The following is a 22,112-nucleotide window of genomic DNA, read 5'->3' as shown; positions in this document are numbered from 1 at the left end:
TGGAGGCTGAGCCGACAGAAATCCCTTCTTTTCCAGTTCAAGAACGACCAGCCAGCTGTATGCCAACTCCTCTGTGTTTATTGGAACCTGCTTACCCGGCAATCCTCAAAGGAGCTTACATGGGGTGACATTTAGGACTCTGGTGACCTAATCCTGGGATTATCTCAGAGGCAAGAGCTGGCGGGAAGGGGGAGGGGAGGCGTTGGGTATAAGGGGCGGAAGAAGACACTGTGAAGACATGAAGACGGAAGGAAGAAGGAACTGGTGGATTGCTAAAGACGCTTCCAATTGGCAGGGAGCTGTGCTGTGGGTTAATGTGCTGTGGATGTAGAGGCCTCTCTCGGCCCCTGGGGTGTGTGCATGTGTGCGCGCGTGCATCTGTGTGTGTGTGTGTGTGTGTGTGTGTGTGTGTGTGTGTGTGTGTATCTGTGAGTGGTGAGGGGAAGGAGGACAGTCGAGCTGTTGGCATCAGGGTTTCTTTTCCTTTATCTTTTCCTTCACTTTTTGAGGCTCAAATTGGATCAGTCGCAGAATTTCCTTATTGGCCAGGGTCCCCTCGATGAACTCTTTCTCTGTGAGTTTATCTGTGCATGGGAAAAAATACTACAGTCAGGACTGGCTGTTTCAAGCTGCCACGAGGCCGACATTGGCCAGCATGCCCCCGACAGATGCCTCTATTGTGAAAATACTGACTCTCAGTGCCCCCGAGGGCACCTCCAGCTCCCCCCCGCCACCGATACCCACCTCCTGCCCAGGACCCCTGGCCCTCCTCATGAACCAGCAACTCCCCAGGACCCCTGGCCCTCCCCTGAACCAGCAACGAGAGGGTTAATGACTGGCCCTGCCCAAAGCCTCCAGGATGCAGTCTAGTGTTGTGTGTCTCTTCTGACTAGTTGGTGCCTCTGCCTTGCTGGTTGTTAAATATTTTGAATATGACCCCAGGTCTCAAGCCTCAAGTTTGGGGGGAACTTCGGGGACTGAGCAAAGCAAACAGTCTCAGTTGAGAAGTAGGGAACAGCATCCACCCAGGGAGGAGGGAGTGAAAAATGAGGGGTCTAGCTGCTGCCAGGAAGAGCCTAGCCTGTGGAGAGGTGGCTCTGCCCCCGCCCTCCCAGCACACAGGTAGCCCTGTGATTCTCGTGATCCTCGGCCGACAGCTCCTCCGTTACTCTTTCCTGTGCGGTTCTGCATCCCCGATCTACCTCCTCACTTGGGACCGAGAGACAGTCTTGCCCCCAACTATTATATTCTGTTCCATTCAGTTAAGTGCACATCACAGAGCCCTTCCTCTGTGCCGGAGCCACCGCGCATGGGGTAAGGTCACTGCAGGGGGCAGAGGGCAGGATGTGGCATAGAAGGGCGTGAGGTAAGTCCCAGGCCCCAGGAAACTCTTGGTCTGACCGAGAAGAGGGTCCCATGTAGAAATGACTCTAGAATGAGATGGGGGCTCCTTTCTGCTCGTGGTTCTGCTCATAGTCCCTGCACGCAGTAGGTGCTCAGCAAAGCTTGGCTGAACGGAACTGGGTTCCGTTGGCTTATGTTCTGGGCCTTTCGGGCATCCTCAGTCCCTCCTGGGTTAGGATCCAGCTTGGTTCCCTGAGTGGGTCTGGGTGGTGACATTTGGGTTTTAAAGTCCCAGCTGCCTTATAAGCCTCACGCAGAGCTTGAAGCTCCGCCCCCAGAGCCCAATTCTGGAGGGAGGCATTGTCTCCAGGTGGGCCCATGTGAACACACACACGTCACCTGGCAGGAGTCACACGTCAGCCCCCTGACAACGCCGCCTCCTGTGACGTTCACCTGGGTCAGTTTTCAGGGTAGCAAGTAGCTGAATGGGGACTCAGCATGGGGCAGACCCAGAGGGATGTCATGAAGGGGGTTAAAGAGCCACTGGGCTGAGGTGCCATGGGGAGGCATTTAAGAGCCAGGACCCATGCAAACAAGGAGGAGAAGGTGCTCAAAGGGGAGGTGACATCAGGGCTGGACTAGGGTAAGGCAAGTGACACGCCAACCCTGCAAAATTTAAGGAGGCGCTCACTTTCAGGGTGGTGCGAGCCCAGGGTTGGCACCTGAGAATGAGGGCCTCCTTAAATTTTGTGCCCTGGCACCTCACTTGCCTCACCCTAGTTCTGGCCCTAGTGCCAATGACCTTCGCACTTCTCTGACTTCTTCCTGGGCTGCAGATCAGTGGAGCCAGGGTCATCTCTACCTGCCCTTATTTAACGTCCTGCTCAGGCCTGTCCCCTGGGACCCCGGTGAGAGACTGCCCCAGAGATCACAAAAGGGGCCGATACTGGCCCCTCTGATGTGTTTGGGCCATGTAATGTTTCATCAATCAAGACACTCCAGATTTTAAAAATCTCAATTGCTGGCTTCTCTTAAAAATCAGATGATGAGGGGGCCAGCCTGGTGGCATAGTGGTTAAGTTCACGCACTCCGCTTCGGCGGCCCGGGGTTCACAGGTTCAGATCCTGGGTGTGGACCTACGCATGGCTCATCAAGCCAGGCTGTGGCGGCATCCCATATACAAAATAGAGGAAGATGGGCACGGATGTTAGCTCAGGGCTAATCTTCCTCACACACAAAAATCAGATGCTGAGGCTCAGAGGGCTCCGTATTCACACATGGCGACAATCAACTGCAGGCCATCAGACCAGACATCCACTCTCCACTATTTACCAGTCCCTCTCACTTAGTAGAGCTACTGTCCACCTCTCTCACTCTCATCATCCGCCCCCTTCGCCATGTGAGTCTGCAGCCCCCCTGACACCAGCTCCTCTACTGCATCCTCCCCGAGGTGGCCGTGAGCCTCACGCACAGCAGCCCCAGCGGCCCAGGTCTGGACTCTGTCACTCTTTCAATGCAGGACCACACTCCCCACGGCTGCTCCCAGCCAAAGGCTGAGCAGGGCAGGGTACCAAGACAGGCCAGCTCCTGGAAGAAGGGGGCTCGAAGACCCCCCATTGGCTTTGCCAAAACTTTCTTAGAATGGTACTGCGGCCTAAGACTTTTCTTACCCAACCTTCCTTCTTTGCCTCTCTGCCCACAGGGGTCCGATCTGCTTTGCAGTCTGATGCCTTTCCCAGCCTCCTCTAGTTCCCTCCCCATTTTCCCTCGCAGGTCTTTCTCCCAGTAAATCTCTTGCAATCTGATTTAAATCTAATCCCATCTGGGGGTGCTTCTCAGGGACCCAAATTAACTTCCTAAGTAAAACCATGTAAATCGATATCCCACTTACTTGGGACACGATGCTAACTCAGACATAGCCTGAGCTGAAGTTGGCCCTGTCCTAACCGTGCAGAAAACATTTTTAAAAACAAGTAAAGTAGGGCTGGCCCCTGGCATAGTGGTTAAGTGTGCGCGCTCCGCTGCTGGCGGCCAGGGTTCGGATCCCGAGCGCACACTGAGGCACCGCTTGTCAGGCCATGCTGTGGCGGCGTTCATATTAAAAAAAAAAAAAAAAGTGGAGCAAGATGGGCATGGATGTTAGCTCAGGGCCAATCTTCCTCAGCAAAAAAGAGGAGGATTGGTATGGATGTTAGCTCAGGGCTGACCTTCCTCACAAAAAAAAAAAAAAAAACAAGTAAAGTAAACCAATGTGTCTAAAAAATGGGCACTCCATTTAAAGAGAAAGCTGTTTGCAATTCCTCTAAACTTGCCATTTGCAAACAAACTGCTAAAGAGCTGTTGCCTGTGGTTTTTACTATTCCTTCCTTCACTGTGGGCTGACTCTGTTATAACAAAGATGCTTTTCTTCAGAAGCACTGCGTAATATAGAGCACTCCTCCCCTAGAGAATCTTGGGCAGTGATGGAGTTTTATAAGCGGTGGGGATGTGGTGCCATTTCCCACCGCAGCGTCAGCTCCAGAGTGGCAGCAGAAATGGGCCCTGCTGACCCTCCTCCTCGTTCCCTGCAGAGGCCGTCAGACAGCCCTGCAGTGCATTATGGGATGAGGTGTCCCCTGTCCTGCCTGGGCACTGGACTCAGGATAAACCTCCAGGAAACAGCTGGTGACTGTAAAATCAAAGGCTATGAAGGAGAAGGAATTCACCATCATCTTTCTTTCCAAAGAACCCCCAGATCTTCTCAGCTCGCTTCTCTGGGGTGTTTTCATCTTCTGGAAGGTGCTTCACGTCTTCAGGATTGATCATTTTGAAAATGGCCTACACCAAATCAAGAGGAAGAACTGGTCAGAAGGAGCGGTAGGGGCTGGCAACCCTGGGTAAACCACATGGCTGACCAGGCACCCTCTTTGGCAGACGTCAAAATGCAGATGCCCAGGTCTCAGCCTGCCCAACTGAATAAAATTTCCTGAGAGTGGGGCCAAGGCATCTGTATTTTTGAGATCCTCGGGTGGGACAGGGAATGTGAGGGAGGGGTGAGGAAGGCTTTCAGTTCTTATTTTGTCCCTTTCTGTACTGTTCGAATTTCCTGACCAAGTAGACATACTACTTTCATTTTACAAAAAAATGAAAATAAATAAAAAGCTTCCTGATAATAATCCCACAGCAGGCCCGAGCTTGCAGTTTGAGAACTGCTACCTGGAACCCCACTTCCCAGAGGTTCTAGAATATGAAATGGCTTCTTGTGGGCCCATGGGGTACTGTGGTTGCCCGGCTGAGTTGGCTTACGGTAATGACGGCTAACGTTTGTCGAGTACTTAACAGGTGCCACTTATCTAAACATTTTTACGTGTAACCTTTACAACAACCTTATCAGGTGGGCACTAATGGCCCCAGTTTATAGATGAAGAAACTGAGACAACTAACTTGCTAAAAGTCACCCAGCTAGAAGCTAGAAGAGTGGAGATTCTAACCCATGTAGTTGGGTTCTAGAACCTCCATACTTGCATTATATCACTCACTTCCTTATTCCTGGAATGCCTTGGAGAGCGTTCCAGGGACTGGGGAAGGGAGAGGGGAGGTGACAATAAGAACTTTCCAGAGGTCTCCCTTTGGAAAACAGAAAGCCCTTCATTTACCCTCCACTCAGGGAGGGGTCCAGAGAAAGAGTTAGCTTTATGCTCAAGGATCCTCATCACCTCCTTCTACTCTCGCTAATAAGGGAGCCGGATGTGCGATGTAGGGCAAAGCCAGAAGTGCCTCCAGACCCGTGATCAGGGACAGGGACAAGGTCTCCATGTGCCCTTCCAGCCCCAGGTTACCGGATTCCACCAGCTCAGTAACTCTAGGGCTGTAGGCCCAGCATGGACACTCCAGCTCGTGGCTCCCAGGCCTGTCCCAGCCTGCGCCCTCAGCGTTGGGGCAGGCTCCAGGTGCAGGCAGGGGTGCTGGGTGGAAGTTGGGAGGGGCCTTGGAGACACCTGGGAGCACAGCCAGGCAGGGGCAGTAAGGCCTGTGAAATTAGCCTGGAGGGAAGGTCAACACTGCGAGAAGTTCTCTTTCAGCCCCTCACACTACAAGAAGAGGAGCAAGGAAATCAAACCCAGCAGCTCAGGGCCGCAGCCTCTGCTGGCGGTGCTCAGAGCCGGGAGGTGGCCAGCAACTGAAGTGTAAGTGGCTCCCTTAGCTCCTCTCTCTGTCCTGAGCTGTGGGAACCACACGCAGGTCCCACGGCTAAAGGCTGGCTGCCTGCCCCAGCCGCTTCTACCACCAACGACAGACTGGCGGGGCCTCGGTGAAAGAACCGAGCAAGAACCATCAAATCCTCACCCTGGGCCCTGGGAGGTTACATGGTTTTCCCAAGGCCATGCAGCTAGTTGGTGGTGTAGCTGGGACTAGAACCCATAACTTCTGACCCCCAGGCCATGACCTTGTGATCTGGTGAACAGGAGAACCTTGGCACCAACTTGCACAGCCTCAGCCATGGATGCTCCCCTCTCTCTCTTTCTCCTTTCCCTCCCCTCCCTCTCTCTCCCTTCCTTCCTTCCCTTTCTCTTCCTCCTCCTTTTCCTCAAGGAACACCAACTTGTAGGTCTCCTCTGGGCTGGCATCCTTTAGGTGGTTCAGAGGACATGGTCCCCGTCCCAGGCCACCTGCCAATCCAGGGGAGCTTGTTCTGCTGGATGGCCACGCCCGGATGCCAATGAGGTTCCCAAACACACCCGCCCTTAACGGGAGGCCCAGACAGAGTCCACCGACCACAAGCTGCATGCTTGGCTACCTGATCTATGGCTTCTCCTAATAAGGATAGAAGAATAGTGCAAATGAAAGCAGGATTACAAATGCATCAAAAATTATATAAAATATGAAAAGTTTTCTCCCTCTTAACAGGAATGGAATTAGAGAAATAAAGCAAGTGGCATGCATTAGGGGGATAAAAAAAGATCGAGTAAGAAGATGCTAAATGAAGGGAAATACAAATGATATAATAGGAAAAAACAGAAACATCCTAATTGTCTAAAAATACGAGAATATAGGGCAATAATTTTATGGCATTTCCATGAGAAGGAATTCTCAGCAGCTATTAAAAATGGTTTTGGGGGGTGGGCCCAGTGGCATAGTGGTTAAGTTCATGTGCTCCGCTTCGGCGGCCTGGGGTTCGCAGGTTTGGATCCCAGGCACAGACCTACACACCATTCGTCAAGCCACGCTGTGGCGGCATCCCACATACAAATTGGAGGAAGATTGGCACAGATGTTGGCTCAGTGACAATCTTCCTCAAGTAAAAAGAGGAAGATTGGCAACAGATGTTAGCACATGGCCAATCTTCCTCACCAAAAAAAAAAAATGGTTTTGAGGAATATCTATTGATCTGGAAAACATCCATAATAAAATAGTTACTGAAAAAAGTATGATAAAAATCATGTATGAGGGGGGCTGGCCAAGTGGCGTAGTGGTTAAGTGCATGTGCTCCACTGTGGCGGCCTGGGGATTGCAGGTTCGGATCCCGGGCGCGCACTGAGGCACCACTTGTCAAGCCATGCTTGTCAAGCCAAGCATCCCATATAAAGTAGAGGAAGATGGGCAGGGATGTTAGCCCAGGGCCAGTCTTCCTCAGCAAAAAGAGGAGGATTGCAATAGATGTTAGCTCAGGGCTAATCTTCCTCAAAAAAAAAAAAATCGTGTATGAATATATCATGGTTCTAAAATTATTTAAAAATATACAGATAAAAGACTGGAAAGGATTATACCAATATATTGACAACAGTCTTCTCTGCATGATGGACTGAAAGTCAATTCTAATTCTTTTGCACGTTTCTAAATTTCATAAATTGCTTATATATTAAATAAAACTATTTTCAAGACGCCTAAAATCATCACAATAAATGCTCTGACACCGGGCCAGTATGGACAGAGAGGAGAATGCATGCTGGGCAGCACTGGCCTGCAAGGAGCCTGAGGGTCCAGTGGTTCCTTCTAGAACACGTGACGGATGAGAAAGCTCAGGGCCGCAGGGCGAGGTGACCTGCTCCACGTTATGAAGGCGGTCAGGACTAGAACACAGATTCAGGTCCCCCGACTTTGGCCTCTTTCCACTGGATATTTGAAACGTGTTGTGTGTTACAAATTAATTGTGAAAGAATCTGAATGTGTAGTGTTGAAGGTTTTGAAGGACATTTTAATGAAGAGAAGAAGGAAGGAAGGTGGGAAGGAAGAAAAGAGGGAAGGAAGAAAGGAGGGAGAGGAGGAAGGAAGGAGGGAGTGAAGGAAGAAAGAAGAGAAGGAAATAAAAAGTGTCAATAGTAGGAAATACCCAGATTCTTCTTGAGGAGGAAAATGAAACAGTGGGAACGTGTGCAGCCCTCTGTTAATATCAGTGTTTTAGAGACCCCTCCTCACCTTGCTCTCAGGGCCACTGAGTCTCAAAGCCTGGATCCCCACTCCACCCTCCAGCCCTCCCCCCACCAGCTGCCGCCTCCCGTGCAGCAGCAGCGGCCCTGACCCTGGGTGACCCCAGTCCTGTGCAGCCAGAAGGGGGCGGGCTGAGACTGACCGTGACGATCTCTAGCACTTCGTTCTTGCTGATGGTGCCGTTGCCGTCCACATCGTAGAGGGAGAAGGCCCACTCCAGCTTCTGGTTGGTCTTGCCCGAGGTGGTCATGTGCAGGGCGATGACGTACTCCTTGAAGTCCAGGGTGCCATCGCTGTTGGCATCGAAGCTGCGGAACACGTGCTGGGCATAGGCCTTGGGGTCGGCCTCGGGGAAGAACTTGGAGTAGATGCTCTGGAACTCCTGCTTGGTGATGAGGCCGCTGGGGCACTCCTTCAGGAAGGACTGGTACCAGGCACACAGCTCCTCCTCCGTGAACTTGGTGTTCAGCTGCAGCTCCTCCAGGATCTCCTTGGACAGGGCCCCGCTTTTGCTGTTCCCCATGGGTGCAGCAGCGTGGGCCCAGCCGGGCAGTCGCCGCTGGGTGGGTGAGCGGGAGCGACGTGGTCTCCTGGCAGCAGGGGCTGGGTGCTGCTGGAGACAGATGCTGAGATGCTGGCAGATTAGTGGGATTTGCCACCGGTTCACCCCAGTACTTGGAGGGAGGAGGAGTCAGGAGCTGGGGGGGGGGGCGGAAGCTCCCAGAACCCCTCTGAGATTAAAATAAAGAGCTGACAGCAGGCAGTCAATCCATCGTGGCCTTCTGGGAGGACAAGACAGGAGGTCAGAATCTCCAGAGCGGGAGCCTTGGACCAAGGCCTTCCCCACTGTCCCTCGTCCACCCCTCCTCCACCCCCAATGCTACCTCTCTACGAGCAACTGGGAGACTCAAAGAGTGGAGTAAGTGGACCCTCAGAGTCCACGGTCTGGGTTCCGCCTTAACTCTGAGGGTCTCAGGGGCAGGGATGGCGTCTTTTACTGAGCCCTATAATGCAGTGGTTAGGAGCCAGGCTCCGGAGCCAGTCGGGTTCAAATCCCAGCTTTGCAGTTTACTAGCTGTGTGATCCCAGGCAGCTCCTTAACCTCTCTCTGCCTGGAATGCTCTTCTCCGAATCCTTCACTCCTTCACGGCTTTCCTTAACCGTCACCTTCTCAGGAAGGCCTGCCTGCCCACTCTATTTACAATAGCACGCTCCACCCTGATCATCAGGATGCCCCAAATTGTCTATCCTGCTTTATTTTTCTCCCTCGAACATGCATCTTCTGACTCACTGTTTGTTCATTCCGAGTGCTGTCTGTGCCCTCACCAGAACGAAAGCTCCATGAAGGCAGGATTCTATCTTTGTTCCTCGCTGCATCTCCACTGCCAGAATGCTGCCTGGCAGCTTTGGGCCCTCAGTGAATATACCTTAAGTGAACGGGCATAGTAATAGCGTCTAGCTTATTGTTATTGTGAGGCTTAAATGAGTTAATATGTGCAATGCACTTAGAATAGAGCCTGGCACATAGTCAGTGCTAGATGTTAGCTTTTGTTATTATTCATCTACAATAGGGATCAAAAACTAAGCTGTCTACAGGGGCCAGCGAGTGCAGTGAGTGAAGCAGGCGGATCAGGGAGGCAATAGGGAGTGGTGAGGCCTGTGTCCTACAAGGAAGGGGCTGCCATTTGAAGTGGTCATATAGGATTACAGCCCAGTGTTATTAGATTTTTCAATTATCCAAGAGAAATCCAGAAATCAGATTTTCAGATACCATTTCCAAACTTTTCAACTTTGAAAGTTGATTCAAAATTTTCAAAAACATAGTGTGGGCCAAATATAACATATCTGTGGCTCAGTTTCAGCCTGTGGGTTGTTAGTTTGCAACCAAGCCTGGTGCCTGGAGCTAGCAGACAATAATACACGCTTGTTGAGTGGTGAATGGATACATAGGCCACAGGGAGCTCTGCAAGGGAAGGCTTCACATTCCTGCCGTCAGCTCAGGAACAAGTACAGGACACAAGAAGAAACCCTAGTAAGTATGTTTTGTACCTAAATTCTCATCTCCCAAAGGAAAGGTCGGTGGTGCCCTGGCTTGGCTGAGCATAGTGCTGGAGGAGAATGCAAGTGGAACCCCAGTATTTCCAGTTGCATGGGAGAGATGTCTCCTCTTTGCCCAGGGGTGGTAACCACAAAGAATAAATCCCACAATCTCTAGGCAGATGACTTGGGGTTTGTACCCTATTTCATAACAGGATCATGGCAGGGGACAGTAGGTTCCCACTGCTGAGAGAAAGCCACCTGCCAGGCCCACCCTGATCTTGCTTAGGCGGGACTGAGGAGTTCAGGCACTGATGTGCTGACCCACCTCTCCCTCCCGCCCACCCCACCCCCTGAGGTTCCAGAGTATGTCTCAGGAAGCCTTAATGATAGGTATGTGTGTGTGTACTTAGTATTTTTTCCCGTCAGTTTGTGACAACATCTTATTTCTTAACAGGAGCCCTTTCTCTTTTTCTAGACTTTCACTATCCTGTAGCAGGCATTTGTTCTCAAGAGGAGATAGAAATAGGACAGTCACCGAACTCAAAAAAACAAAACAAAACAAAACCCAGGCCATGAAAGTGAGGCCAGAACACTTGCCTCCGAACCAGGTGTGGGGGGCAATGAGAAGTGCCTCCCGGGTGCCAGGCCTGTGCACACTAAGCCTGCAGATAAGGTGAGGCTGATGCTACAGAGAAGAAAAGGAATTCCAAAAGGCATGTCGCCTGCCTGGGTCACACAGTTACTAAATGGCAAAGCCAGGACGCAAAGCCCAGGCCCGCCAGGCGCCCCGTTCAGGGTTCTTCACACTGCATTACAGCTGCCTCCTTTCTCAAGGAGACCTGAGCTGGGGGTCAAGCAGCTCCATGTCAGTAGGTGAGGAGCTGGGGTTGCCATGACAACGGAAGAGGCCATCGGCAAGGGGACAGGGCCCTGGGTTAACACAGAAGCCAGAGGCCCGCAATCTCTTCTGCCCTTTCCAAGAGCAAGGAGGAAGGCACTGGAACCGGGTTGGAAGCAGCCTGGCACTGTCCACATTCTTCAGGTTGCTGTGCCCGGGAGGGGCCCAACCGCAGGCGGGGACCACAGGCAGCTGTGTTGATGCTGCTGAGAGAGGGGTCATGACCTGGAGGTTTGTTTGAAAACCTGCATAAACATCTTCTATCAGAGGGAGAGTTTATACTCCTTAGTCAAACAAGTTGTTGGAGATGATGTATCGTGAATGGATTTGTTAAGTCTGAGCTGGGACCATAAACTCTCCCCAAACCCCAAAGCCTGCTGGGGAGAAGGCCTCGTCTCCGGTCAGAGAATCTCTTTGTGTCTCCCTCTCCCGGCCTTGCCTTGTCTGAAAGAAGCAGGCTCTTCCCAGAGGCTGACCCAGGAGCTCTGCCTTGGCTATCAGCTGGGGCCCAACACCCCAACCTTCACCCCACTCCTCTACCTTCCACTGCTATGAGATGAGGGACCAGAGGACCCTCCTCCCCAGGCCTGGAACCAGAGCCTGCACCCAAGTCTGTGCTGAGAGGGAAAAGCAGGTAGGGAGAGGGTGGGTGGGAGGCAGAGAATGGGAAAGAATGCTCCTCCCACAGCTGTCCCATCACAGTAAACGGCAATCCATCCTTTTGGTTGCTTGGACGGAAATCCTTGAGTCACCCTCAGCGCCTCTCTTTCTGTCATACCCCACTCCAATCTGTCAAGAAACCGTGTTGACTCTGCCTTCAGTCCATCCACACCTGACTGTTCTCCCCACTTCCACCGTGACTGCCTCCTGCAGGACCATCACCTCTCCCTGGGGTCCAACTTCTGTGTCTCCCCACTTCTGTCCTTGTCCCCCAGAGTCGGACAGCGAGCCCTACAGCAATCAAGTCGCGCCGTGTGCTCCTCAGCTTGGACCCCCCAGAATAAACGTCACAGGCCTTCAGTGGCCAGCAAAGCCTTGCAGAAGCTGCCCCTCCCCTCCATCCCTCTGCTCAGCCACACTGGCCTCAAACAAGTAGGTGACCCTCAGCCTTTAACTGGGCCTGGAACACTCCTCCCCCACCTACCTTCCGGGCACCCTCCCAGGTCTCCTAGTCTTCGACCAAATGCCACCTTCTCAATAAGGCCACCCCAACTACACCATTTAACGTGGCAACTTCCCCACGCTCACCCCTGGAACCACCAATGCCCCTCACCCCGCCCTGTTTATCTTTCTCCATAACACGCAACACCTTCCACATCTCTGCTCTATAATTTCCTTACTATGTCTGTTGTTTGTCTGTCCCTCCCTGCTAGAAAGGAAGCTCCTTTAGGGCAAGGGTCTTTGTTTCATCCACTGATGTGTTCCCAGTAACTAGAGCAGTCTCTGGCATACAGCAGGTGCTCAATAATTATTGCATGAACTAATGAATGGATGGATGAGAAAAGAGACAATTGCCAGGAGCCCCTTCTGTTCACAGGGACAGAAGTCACCAGGGGAGGGGACTGAGGCCGGGCCAGGTATGTGGGTCTTGCAGCATGGTACCCACCTGGGGGTCAATGCCCAGGTGCCCTTTGTCCCCCTGCTAAGTCATCAGGAGTAAAATTATCACCAAGCCTCGGAGCCAGGGAGGAGCACTGAGACCACACGTACACAGGAGAGTGTGGCAGCCCTCCAGGAAGGAGGGTCGCCCAGTGGGACCCAGTGTCTCTGGACAGTTTACCCTACATGGGATGAATCTAAGCATCTCAAGTGCACACACAGAGCTCAAGAAAAAAATGAGAGCGCATTTAACTTCCCGAAAACGCTTTATAATAATGCAGAACAATTATATATAGCAAACGCCTTCAAAATTTAAACCCTTTAAACATTTAATTCTTCAGCATTAATACACACAAATGCTATTACAGGGGCGGGTGGGAAGGGCAGATTACAGCCTCCATAGGGATCAGAGTTTCAACAGTGTTACTTATAAATTATAGTACATCAATTTTATTTACCGATCTAGGCAGCCAGAGGATGGGAGGATATACAATGTGGAGTAAACACATTCATACCGGGATGAGGAATGCTGGCAAGAGACACAGCTTTTTAACATTAAAAATGTATAAAGTATTTAGCAAAAGTTACAGAAAACAGACCAAACAAGCAAGTTTATTTTGTTAGAAAATTCCACTTTCATAGGGTTTGCTGATGTGCTCGTATCTGTGAAAGGGCTGCCCCCCAACATCTCCTTCCTAAGGGAAGGGCAGAGATGCAAACGTGAGGCCCCTGTCACCAAGGATGGCTGGTGTCCCTTTGAATGTCTGTCCCTGGGTCCACATGACTGCCTAGAGGCTGCAGCTCCTGAGAGCCAGTCTGCTGCGTGTGACGCTGGAGGGGGTGCACCTCCACTCGACAGAGGAGTACACAGGGGTCCCAAGAGGGGATGTGACTTAAGTTTACGGGATAAATGAGACAGCAGAGCAGGCCAGGTACCATCCGCTTTCCCTCTCCGTCCCCACGTCACACCGTCCCCATCAGAGCGCACATGTGCCGGGACCCCTTGCGTTCCACCGCTGCAATCCCATTAGGAATTTCCCTCAAACACAAAGGGTCAATGCCCCCCAAGCAGTGCACAGAGACGGGCCAAAGGTCATCACAACCCCTCTCCCTCAGAGGCACCTCCTGACAAAGGCTCCTAAAAGAGTCACACCCCAGCGTCTAGAGGGTTAGGGAAAATGGAACATTGGTTTTTGTCATCTGTCTTATTCTCACCAAACCTGCGGCAACAGGAAAGGCCCTACAGAAATAATGCTCCTGAGGGGGGAAATGTTGCAAGTCCTCTCTGGCAAAATTCAACCTAGAAGCATTCTGGCAGCATGAGACCCTGTGGGCTTGCCCTCCCCAGCCCAGATCTTCATCAGCATACGAGAATGTCTTCAGTTTGCTTGGAGAGGTGCCCAGTTGCCTTCCAGGGCTCACTTTTCACTGATCATGACATGATCAAGACATGGCTTGATGGAGTGGTTACCTTGGGGCTCACACCCATAGCCTGCCCGGCATGAGCTGGGTTTGGTCCTATCTCTGCCACCATCTGCCACCACCCAGTGGGGTGTAGGCACAGGCCAGGTGCAGCATGACTGTCAGCTGAGCAAGCCTCCAGCAACGACAAGAACCCGACGGGAGGTCGGAACCCCTGTCCTGGCTCCTTGGAAGTAGACTTCAGGACATGCTCTCAAAGATCAGTGGGCGAGACCCAAAAGGTAAGAACTTCCGCTTTCTTTAGGGGTCATAGGAGGAACTACCTCATTCTCAACAACGCATGAAACTCTTAATTTTAGTTCCATTTGCGTCTAACAGAAGTGCCAGAGCATCCCTGTCATGAGGATTTCAGGCAACACCACGCACAACTGATGGGCTGTGCTGACGGGATCCAGATTAGGCACGACCATGTGCGTAGGGTACAAAATTGGAAATGAGGAGGAGACAGAATGCAGTAGCTGGATGAGGGCTGAGAGACCACCTAGAACAAATACCTTCAGTTCACAGATGAAGCAACAGAGGTCCACAAAAGGGTCGTGATGAGCCCAAGGCCAGCCCCCTGCCTTCTCATCCACGCTACGTCCATTCACCTTCCACACCCCCTAATGCTCAACAAACGTCAATGAGTGCGAGTTGAAGTGAGAGTCCCCAGGAGGGAGTGGATCTGCTCTCTGAGAGGCAAGCTTCAGGGTTCAGCAGAAGTGGAAGGCAAGTGAGACCCCGCCCGCCCCTTCCCCCCAATCCCTGGCAGCTTTCTGCATTGTCAAAACCTAAAATGAACCAAAAAGGCAAGTGTGAGCCCCAAGAACCACTTGTGGGCACAGCTGGCATTTGGAGAAGGAGCCTTGGAAGCTGTAGGAAGCAGCAGGCTGGCAGCAGATGTGCAAAAAGCTGAAGACCCCGGGCCAGGAACTTCCAGGGCAAACAACTCATTTTAAAAGCAAGGAAGCAATGGTAGACCCATGCAACGGACCACCACTCGGCGATGCACAGGAATAGACTACTGACACGTACAACAACGTGGGCGATGCAAAAGCATTAAGCGAGGGAAAGAAGCCAGACTCAAAGGCTACATCAGCGCAACTCCGTGTATACAACATTCTAGAGAAAAGGAAACCTATAGGGCCAGAAAATTGATCAGTGGTTGCCAGGGGCTGGGGGTGGGAGAGGTGGATTGACCACAAATGAGCCTGAGGGCATTTTTTGGAGTGATGGAAATATTATGTTGATTTTGGTGGTGGTTACAAGACCGTAAAAGCTTGTCAAAATTTACCAAACCATATACTTCAAAAGGGTGAATTTTACTGTATGTCAATAAACCCCAATACTGTATGTCAAATACCTCAGTAAACCTGGAAAAACAAAGGGCAGCAGGTCTTGTAGGGGTTGGAAGGATTATGGGAATAAGATGGTGTGCTGGCGAAGCAAGCATGCTGCTGATCTGCACCCCACTTAACATTCGTGAAGTGTGTTCCCTACCTACATAATAGCCAGCAGGTCTGGAGAATCCTGTTTAAACTCTCCTTATCAAAGCCACTCACCACTGGAAGTAAAATCGCTTAAACAAGCCAAGGTCTTTGACACCCTTGAATTTTATGGCTTGTATTTCCAAGAAGGGACTTTGGCTCAGCCAAGATTTTTATGCACCGATCCATGAACCTAGTAATTGATTGGTTTTCACAAAGGGAATAGAAACAAACCCCTGGTTCACGAATGTGGACACTGTTTCTGTCTGCTTCAGTCACTAATCAGCCCCAAAGGGCCAAGAAGCACCTCCTACTGCCCGAATCCTCCCTGCCAGTGGCGTTGGGTGGAGGTAGAAGGGAGGCCCACTGTGGTGCCTGTGGTTCAGTCGGCCAGAGCTCTGCAACACTGATCAAAAGCAACAGAAAAATGGAGAGGAATCAGTGGCTTTTCCTGGAGGTTATCAGGGCAACCAACTCACTTTGAACACCACTCGTCTCAGAGATATTTGTGAAAAAATCAGGTTTTCACAGACAAAACTAAGTGTATCCGTGTCTCCCAGGTGGAGGAAGTAGCAGGGGCTCATCTGTTCTCAGAAATGGAATGATGGATGTGCTCAAGAATAACCTAAATTCACTCACTCTGAACCCAGGCAAATCCTCTTATAACCTAAACACCAAAACATAAACAAAACAACAACCCAGATACAGCGCTTCTCCGAAGTGCACTTTTAGATATTCTCGACTTTGTCCTAATCTTGATTCACCCACAAGGGGAGCCCTGTGAACAGGGACAGGGGGCCTAGAGTCTTGCCTCCAGCTCTCAATTCTCCGTGTTCGTTTCACGGCACCCACTGACCATCCTTGGGCTTCATTCTTCCTCTTTGTAAAGCAAGCAGAGTTATTGAAAACAAACAAAAGAAATCTCTGAAATTCAAGTTGGGTGTGGGCTGTGAGGGCCTGGTGACCAGGTAATTAAACTCTTGTTGCTGTCTACCTTCCATCCAGTGGGCAAATGCCGCATGGCTACAGTTTGTATTATAATTACAGGCTCCCAGAGGGGTACAATGTTCTCATTCTCCAGAAAGGTCTAACATCCTTTTGTCTACATGGAAAATAGAGGGGATGGGGGAGTGCCTGTCTTGTATGTAGCTACATTTCCAGTACCCCACACAATGCCTGGCTTGTCCCAAGTATCTGTGGAATAAACGAATGAATGAGTGAATGAATGAATGCAGATCTACCAGCACAACAGAGAGAATCTCTGAAAACCTAAATTCTGCAGAGTACCTGTATGTGAATGCCAAGGTTATTGCCCTTCAAGACCCCTGGAGGAGAGCGACGTCTATACAGAATAAGAGATCATGGGCTTCCCTGAGGACAGGGCCATATCTTATCCCCAGATCTTAGCATATTACTCAGTCTTAGCTAAATGCTTGATGAATGAATAAAGGAGGGAAGAAAAAAAAATAGTATGTGAAGAGGCTAATGAGACTGAGGTGAAGGGATGAGGGGGAAAGAATGACTTCAGAAAATAGACTGGCCCAACTCGGGCTACCCTGGAAGAGGCAAGAGAGCCTCCTCTGTCCCAGGGAGAAACAGAAGACTCTGGAATCCTCAGATGGGAATGAGAAAACAAAATCAATGAGCCATATCACACTCAAAATATCTGTGTCAATAACAAGGCTATTGGCTTTGGACATTTGAAAATCATCCACAAATTAGTTTACTAAGCCACAAAGCAATTACTACTAGCACCTGTTTTTAATAAAGAAACCAAGAAATAATATCCTAAAATCGGTAGCTGGTGTCAAGGCTCAACCCCAGATCTAGAAAGAGTGGTTCTCAATGCCGGGGACAGATCCATCCTGATGGCCTTCATGTTGGTGAAGGCCTTCACATTGACCTTTTTGGTTGGGATGTTTCAAACTTAACAAAGTTTGGTTTGCTTTAGGATATTTGGCATCTTTCTTCTATAAACTATGAGAGAGCGATTCTGACTCAATGAAAGAGGTGCCCAAAGATTCAAGATTAATAATCATCAGTGACCAGCATGTAAGACTGAGAGCAAGAGGAGTGAGTTGTGCTGTTAGAATTCTGCCCTTGTGGGCGAACTATAGGTCCTGTAAACCCAAAGTCATCAATGGGAAAGATTAACTAAGAAAGGTGGGTTCTCAGGGCGTGGGTTCCAGGCTAGAATCTGCCCCTTGCTAGCTGTGTGAGCTCCTTCGGGTCCCATTTCTTCTTCTGATCCCCACGAGCTGATTCTCAAGACTCAACATGGTGGAGAACACGTTTGCTGTGGTTCTATAAAGGGAGAAGGTGGTGAGCGAGGACCCAATGGCAGTGCTGAAGCTTCCCAAGTCACACTCAGACCAGGCTTTCCCAGGAATCGGGAGATGGGGAGGGTGGTACCAGCACCAAGCACGGACTCCGTGCAGGGCTCTGGAACGCGCAGGAGCTGAGAGGCCAAGGCGGCGGGACACTGCCCTGGAAGGCTACAACCTACTGTGACCATAAGAGTCTGCAATGCCTGTATAGTGCCCACCAGTGAGAGAAAGCCGGACAAGGGACAGCGGTCTCAACCCTGCCCTGCACAAGCAGGTGGAGCCATCTGCGGGATGACAAAGACTTGCCCCAACCCATCTCCCACGTGGGACTGACGGGCCCCATTAAGAGCCGGAAAGGGGGTGGGGGTGGGAGGAGGGAGCTTCCCTGAGGAAGCGGCTGAGGGTTGGGTCGATGGGTATTTCCAGAGAGGAGACTTTACAGAAGATGCCTGATCTCATAGGAAGCACGACTCAACGCTCAGGCTCGGGGCTAATTTGCTGAATGAGGTAGTTCCATCCTGATCTCTCCAGGCGGGGCCAGTCTGGGAAGACAGGAGCCAGGCCTTCTTCCTAAGACTCCTGATGATGAAAAGTGGCAGAGAAGAGCCAGAGTGCAGGCTCCCAGAATGCAACAGGGAACATAAAAGACAGAGGGCTGTAAAGGATTCTGGGTGCAGGCTGTTGAGCTGAATGGTGCCTTCTATCCACGATTCTGATCCTGACACTGGGCTTGGAGACAGAGACCTCCCTCCCCTGACCATCCAAAGCCCTAGAGACAAGGGGGCCAGCTGGAGGAAGGGCCTTGGGGCTTCCAGGGGCACAAGTGTGTGACACAGCTGGCTCTGGATGGGGAGGCAACCCCTACAGTGCTCAGCAGGGACCACAAGTTCTAGCCTCGGTTTGTTCTCGGAGTGGCAAGCACAGCACGGGAGTTGGGGGCTTCGGCCTCGGAGACAGGGCAGGACCGTGGATCTGTCTTCTTGGCCTGGGAACAGTGGAGAGCTCCCAGCGGGGCCGTCCAGGCTGCCCTTCTAGAATCACCAGCTGTGACCCACACTCTCCCCTTTCCTCTGTGGACCAGGAGAGCGGGTGGGAGGGCGGCTCCACGTGGTAGCAGGCCCCACAGCCGGAGCCGCCACCACATCTCCATGGGACCCCCAGCCCCTCTCCTCAGCAGGACCCCCGGGCCGCGTGTGCCCGTCTAGATCTCCATGTCCACGGGGCGGATGTTGCCCGTCTTGTGCTCTCTGACCCACAGCTCCCTGTCTTTGGCTGGGTCCACTTTTCGAAGCAGTTGGTCCACAGGCTCGACTGTCTGCAAGGGACAGAGAAGAGGGACACCGTCAGAGGTGGCAGCCGAGCCGGGGATGCTTCCTCTGAGCCAGGCTACTTGCACCTCTGTGCCTGTCACAGCAGCCTCTCTAGAGGGTTGTGGGGCCCCATGGAGGCCCAGGTGAGGGACAGATGCACAGACGGCTGTGAGAGCAGGGAGCCCAGAACTCTCGTCCCTATTCTGCTCCTCACTCAGTGCTCTTTCCCCTCCAGACTGCGGGGCTGGATAAAAGGGCAGGGTGGCCTCAAAGGCTCGAGGTCTGTGAGCTCTTCCTCCATTTGTCCCCACACTGACCAACTGAGAACAGGTCAAATGGAACTTTAGCTTTAGAGAGTTGGAATATTTCTAGAATTTTTTTTTTTTTTGGTAAGAAATTTACCGGGGGAGGCAATAACATCTTTAGCTATTTTAACTGTGACGAGCCTCTCCCCCTCAGGGTAACGGGTCATGTGCATATCTGTTTCATGTGTGTATTGGGATGGATTCGCATGGACATCCAGGATAATCTACCAGTCCATCCCAAGAGGCACCCGCAGGCCCAAGCACCTGGCCACTGCCCGCCTTCAGGGCAGACTCATTTGTAGTGACCACGTAACCTGCCACAGCACAGCACCTCGGCTTCGCCTGGTCCCGGGTGCCCCAGGGGCCCTGCTGGCCTCAGCCCGAGGGCGGGAACTCACGCTTTGGTTGAACATGTCCGTCTCGTGCCGCAGCTGTGTGTACTGGCACAGGTGTTGCCGGATCATCTCCACCCTCTCCACCTCCAGCCGTTCCAGCTCCTGCAGAGGAGGCAAGGACCAGAGCATGTCCCCTCAACCTGGGGACCTTTCCACCACACAGGTCCCAGACCACCCTATACACAAACACAAGTCACCGCCTGCTTATACCCGATCCCATCTGACCCTCTGGGGTCTGAACTCACCCCACATCTCGGGGTGAAGATGAAGATGATGATGACACAGCTGCTATTTCCTGAATCCTGTCTTGCCAGCCACTGTGGGTGCTAAGAGCTTTACATGCATTACTTAACTGTCCACATGGTAATTTTTAGAGGTAGGTTCTGTTCTTATCTGCATTTTCCAAACAAGGGAATTAACACCTAGAGAGATAATGTCACTTGCCTGAAGCAACATGGAATTATGGGAGGAGCGGGATTTGAACCAGGGTCTGTTATGCTCTTAATCATGACTCTGCACCTGTGCAGCCCCAGCCCCAGTCCCTTGACCGGGTGGAGAAATGGGGCACGTGCAGAAGCTTCTGGGCCTCAAGCTTCTGGGGCTTTGTCCCTGGGCCTCTGCTCAGCAACCTGGTCTCCTCTGTCCACCCCTAGCGCTGAGGGACGGACCAGAGACCAGGCCAGCGGAGGCAGGGGTGCTGGAAGTGGGGTGGCCACTGTCAAAGGAAGAGAGGAAAGGGTCTCTCCTTTGGTTTCTAGGTTGTTCTGCATCTTTGGAATTTAGGGGATCAGGCTGTCATTCTGTGCACAACCAGGTCACTGCCTAGGTGATTAACCAGGGAGCGGGGTAAAGCAGGGGGCTTAATTAGGAGATTAACCAGGAGGAAAACTAGGTCACTGCCCCTGGGGAGGCCTCTAATCTGCTCTGGTGGGCTGACACCTGGGGAGGGCAGATGGTTAGTCCTATGCCAGACGGACATGGGTGGCTTTGGGCAGGGGGACGGTTCTGGCATGATGTCTTCTTTCTCACCTGGCCCAGTGGCCCAAGTGCCAACCCCTTCACTGTCCCACTCAGTTGGGTGCTGACAGATAAGGAGATGATGCCCCTTCACAACAAATACTCAGGAAGGCAAAAAATAGGGTCTGATGCCTATTCCCCAGCTCCCCCAGCCTCACCCATTTATACGCCTTGCGTGGATCTCCTATTAAGGACGCACAACTCTTCTGGGGGTGGGGAGGGTCATGCTTCCTACAACTTAGTTATTTTCCCTGAAAGGCCCACTGTCTACTTGGTTTGGGGCATCCTCAGTTGACCCTGACCCCACAGGGGACAGCCAAGGAGGACATAGCAAGACCTGACCCTTGCCCATGCTCACACAGCTAGGAAGAGCCAGGGCAAGGATCTGAATCCACACAGACTGGCCCAGAGTTGAGGTCTTGACTCCAACACTGGAGCTGATCTAATGACCATCTCTATGGTCCCTTCCACTAATCATCCTCCTTCCCGCCAGCTTCCACCCAGGGCTTCCTGAGTGCTAGTCCCTGTATGGACATGCTTACACATCTCCGGTCACTCACCAACGTGGTGGTCACCATCTCTTCAAACCACTTGGACTGGGCCTGGTTGTAGAGGTCCACACAGCGCATGAGGTCATCTCCTGGAAAAGGCCGACGCCACCATCATGCTCCATCCTGTCCTTGCCATGGCTGCCTTCTCCCACCTGCGTCCCACAGCCATGCCCTCTCCTCTCCCTGGGGCCATGGAGGCCATCAGAAAGTGGTGGTGGGTGGGGGACAGAGCAGAGGAAGGGGGCAACCCAGCACCATGAGTAACCAGCTTCAGATTGTCCATCTGAACGTGACCCTGGACACCAAGAATTCAGGATGGGGGTTTCTCATTAAGTGTGTGGGGGGGTGGGGGGGTACTCCTAGGACCCCAGCCCTATCACAAGGCCAGGAAACGCTGCCCCCTCTAAAGATGGCAGTTTCATTTCACATTGGAGAGTCCTGCTTGGCGGAACCGTGTCACAAGCAACTTGGTACTAAAGAAGAGAAGTTTGCAAATCACGTCCGTGTGTGTGTGCGCGCGCGCACGCGTGCATGTATATGCAGCAGGATGTCATTCTGAAATACAAAATAATGTGTCTGATGGTTTATGGCTCATTCATGTGCAGTAATGGTATGAAAACAGGCATTGGAGCGCTACACACCAATTCCAGAATAGCGGTGACCTTGGGCAACTGAGAAAGGATGGGTGGGAGGGAATGAGCTTTCTATAGCATTTTGTTTCATAAGAGAGAGATCTGAAACAAACATAACTATTCAATCTTGATGGCCACTATATTATTTTCTGTAATCTTATGTATGTTTGAAGTATTTTGTAATTAGAAAGAAAACAAACTGTAAAGTAACTGCAAACGTTACTAAGGTCCAAGAAACTTTTTACACAAAACACAGTTGCTGCACCAGTAGCAGCAGTATGCCCTGGGAGCTTGCTAGAAACACAGATCTCAGGACGTGCCCGAGACCCAGTGAATCA

General features: G+C 51.6%; 2 protein-coding genes across 4 annotated transcripts in view; both read right to left on the bottom strand.

Moving 5' to 3' along the window:
- Window positions 1-468: 468 nt before the first annotated feature.
- Window positions 469-8,510, bottom strand: RCVRN (recoverin). Its single transcript, XM_058559726.1, has 3 exons — window positions 7,895-8,510; window positions 4,050-4,161; window positions 469-584 (listed from the first exon to the last, which is right to left on the bottom strand). Exons 1-3 carry the CDS (start codon window positions 8,273-8,275, stop codon window positions 469-471), a joined length of 609 nt encoding a protein of 202 aa, XP_058415709.1. The 5' UTR covers window positions 8,276-8,510.
- An 8,656-nt stretch (window positions 8,511-17,166) lies between these two features.
- Window positions 17,167-22,112, bottom strand: part of GAS7 (growth arrest specific 7) — a 220,054-nt gene continuing 215,108 nt past the window's right edge. For all 3 annotated transcript variants that reach the window (XM_058559717.1, XM_058559716.1, XM_058559718.1), the window contains 3 exons: window positions 21,152-21,231; window positions 19,578-19,676; window positions 17,167-18,879 (listed from right to left, as the gene is read on the bottom strand). In XM_058559717.1, coding sequence (XP_058415700.1) covers window positions 18,766-18,879; window positions 19,578-19,676; window positions 21,152-21,231 — 293 coding nt within the window. In that variant the 3' untranslated portion in view covers window positions 17,167-18,765. The remainder of the gene's footprint in view (window positions 18,880-19,577; window positions 19,677-21,151; window positions 21,232-22,112) is intronic.

Source organism: Diceros bicornis, chromosome 18 (genome assembly GCF_020826845.1).
Source record: "Diceros bicornis minor isolate mBicDic1 chromosome 18, mDicBic1.mat.cur, whole genome shotgun sequence".
NCBI classification, from domain to species: domain Eukaryota; kingdom Metazoa; phylum Chordata; class Mammalia; order Perissodactyla; family Rhinocerotidae; genus Diceros; species Diceros bicornis.
Note: the sequence above shows the minus strand (reverse complement) of the source record. Positions and strands in the feature narration are given on the sequence as shown.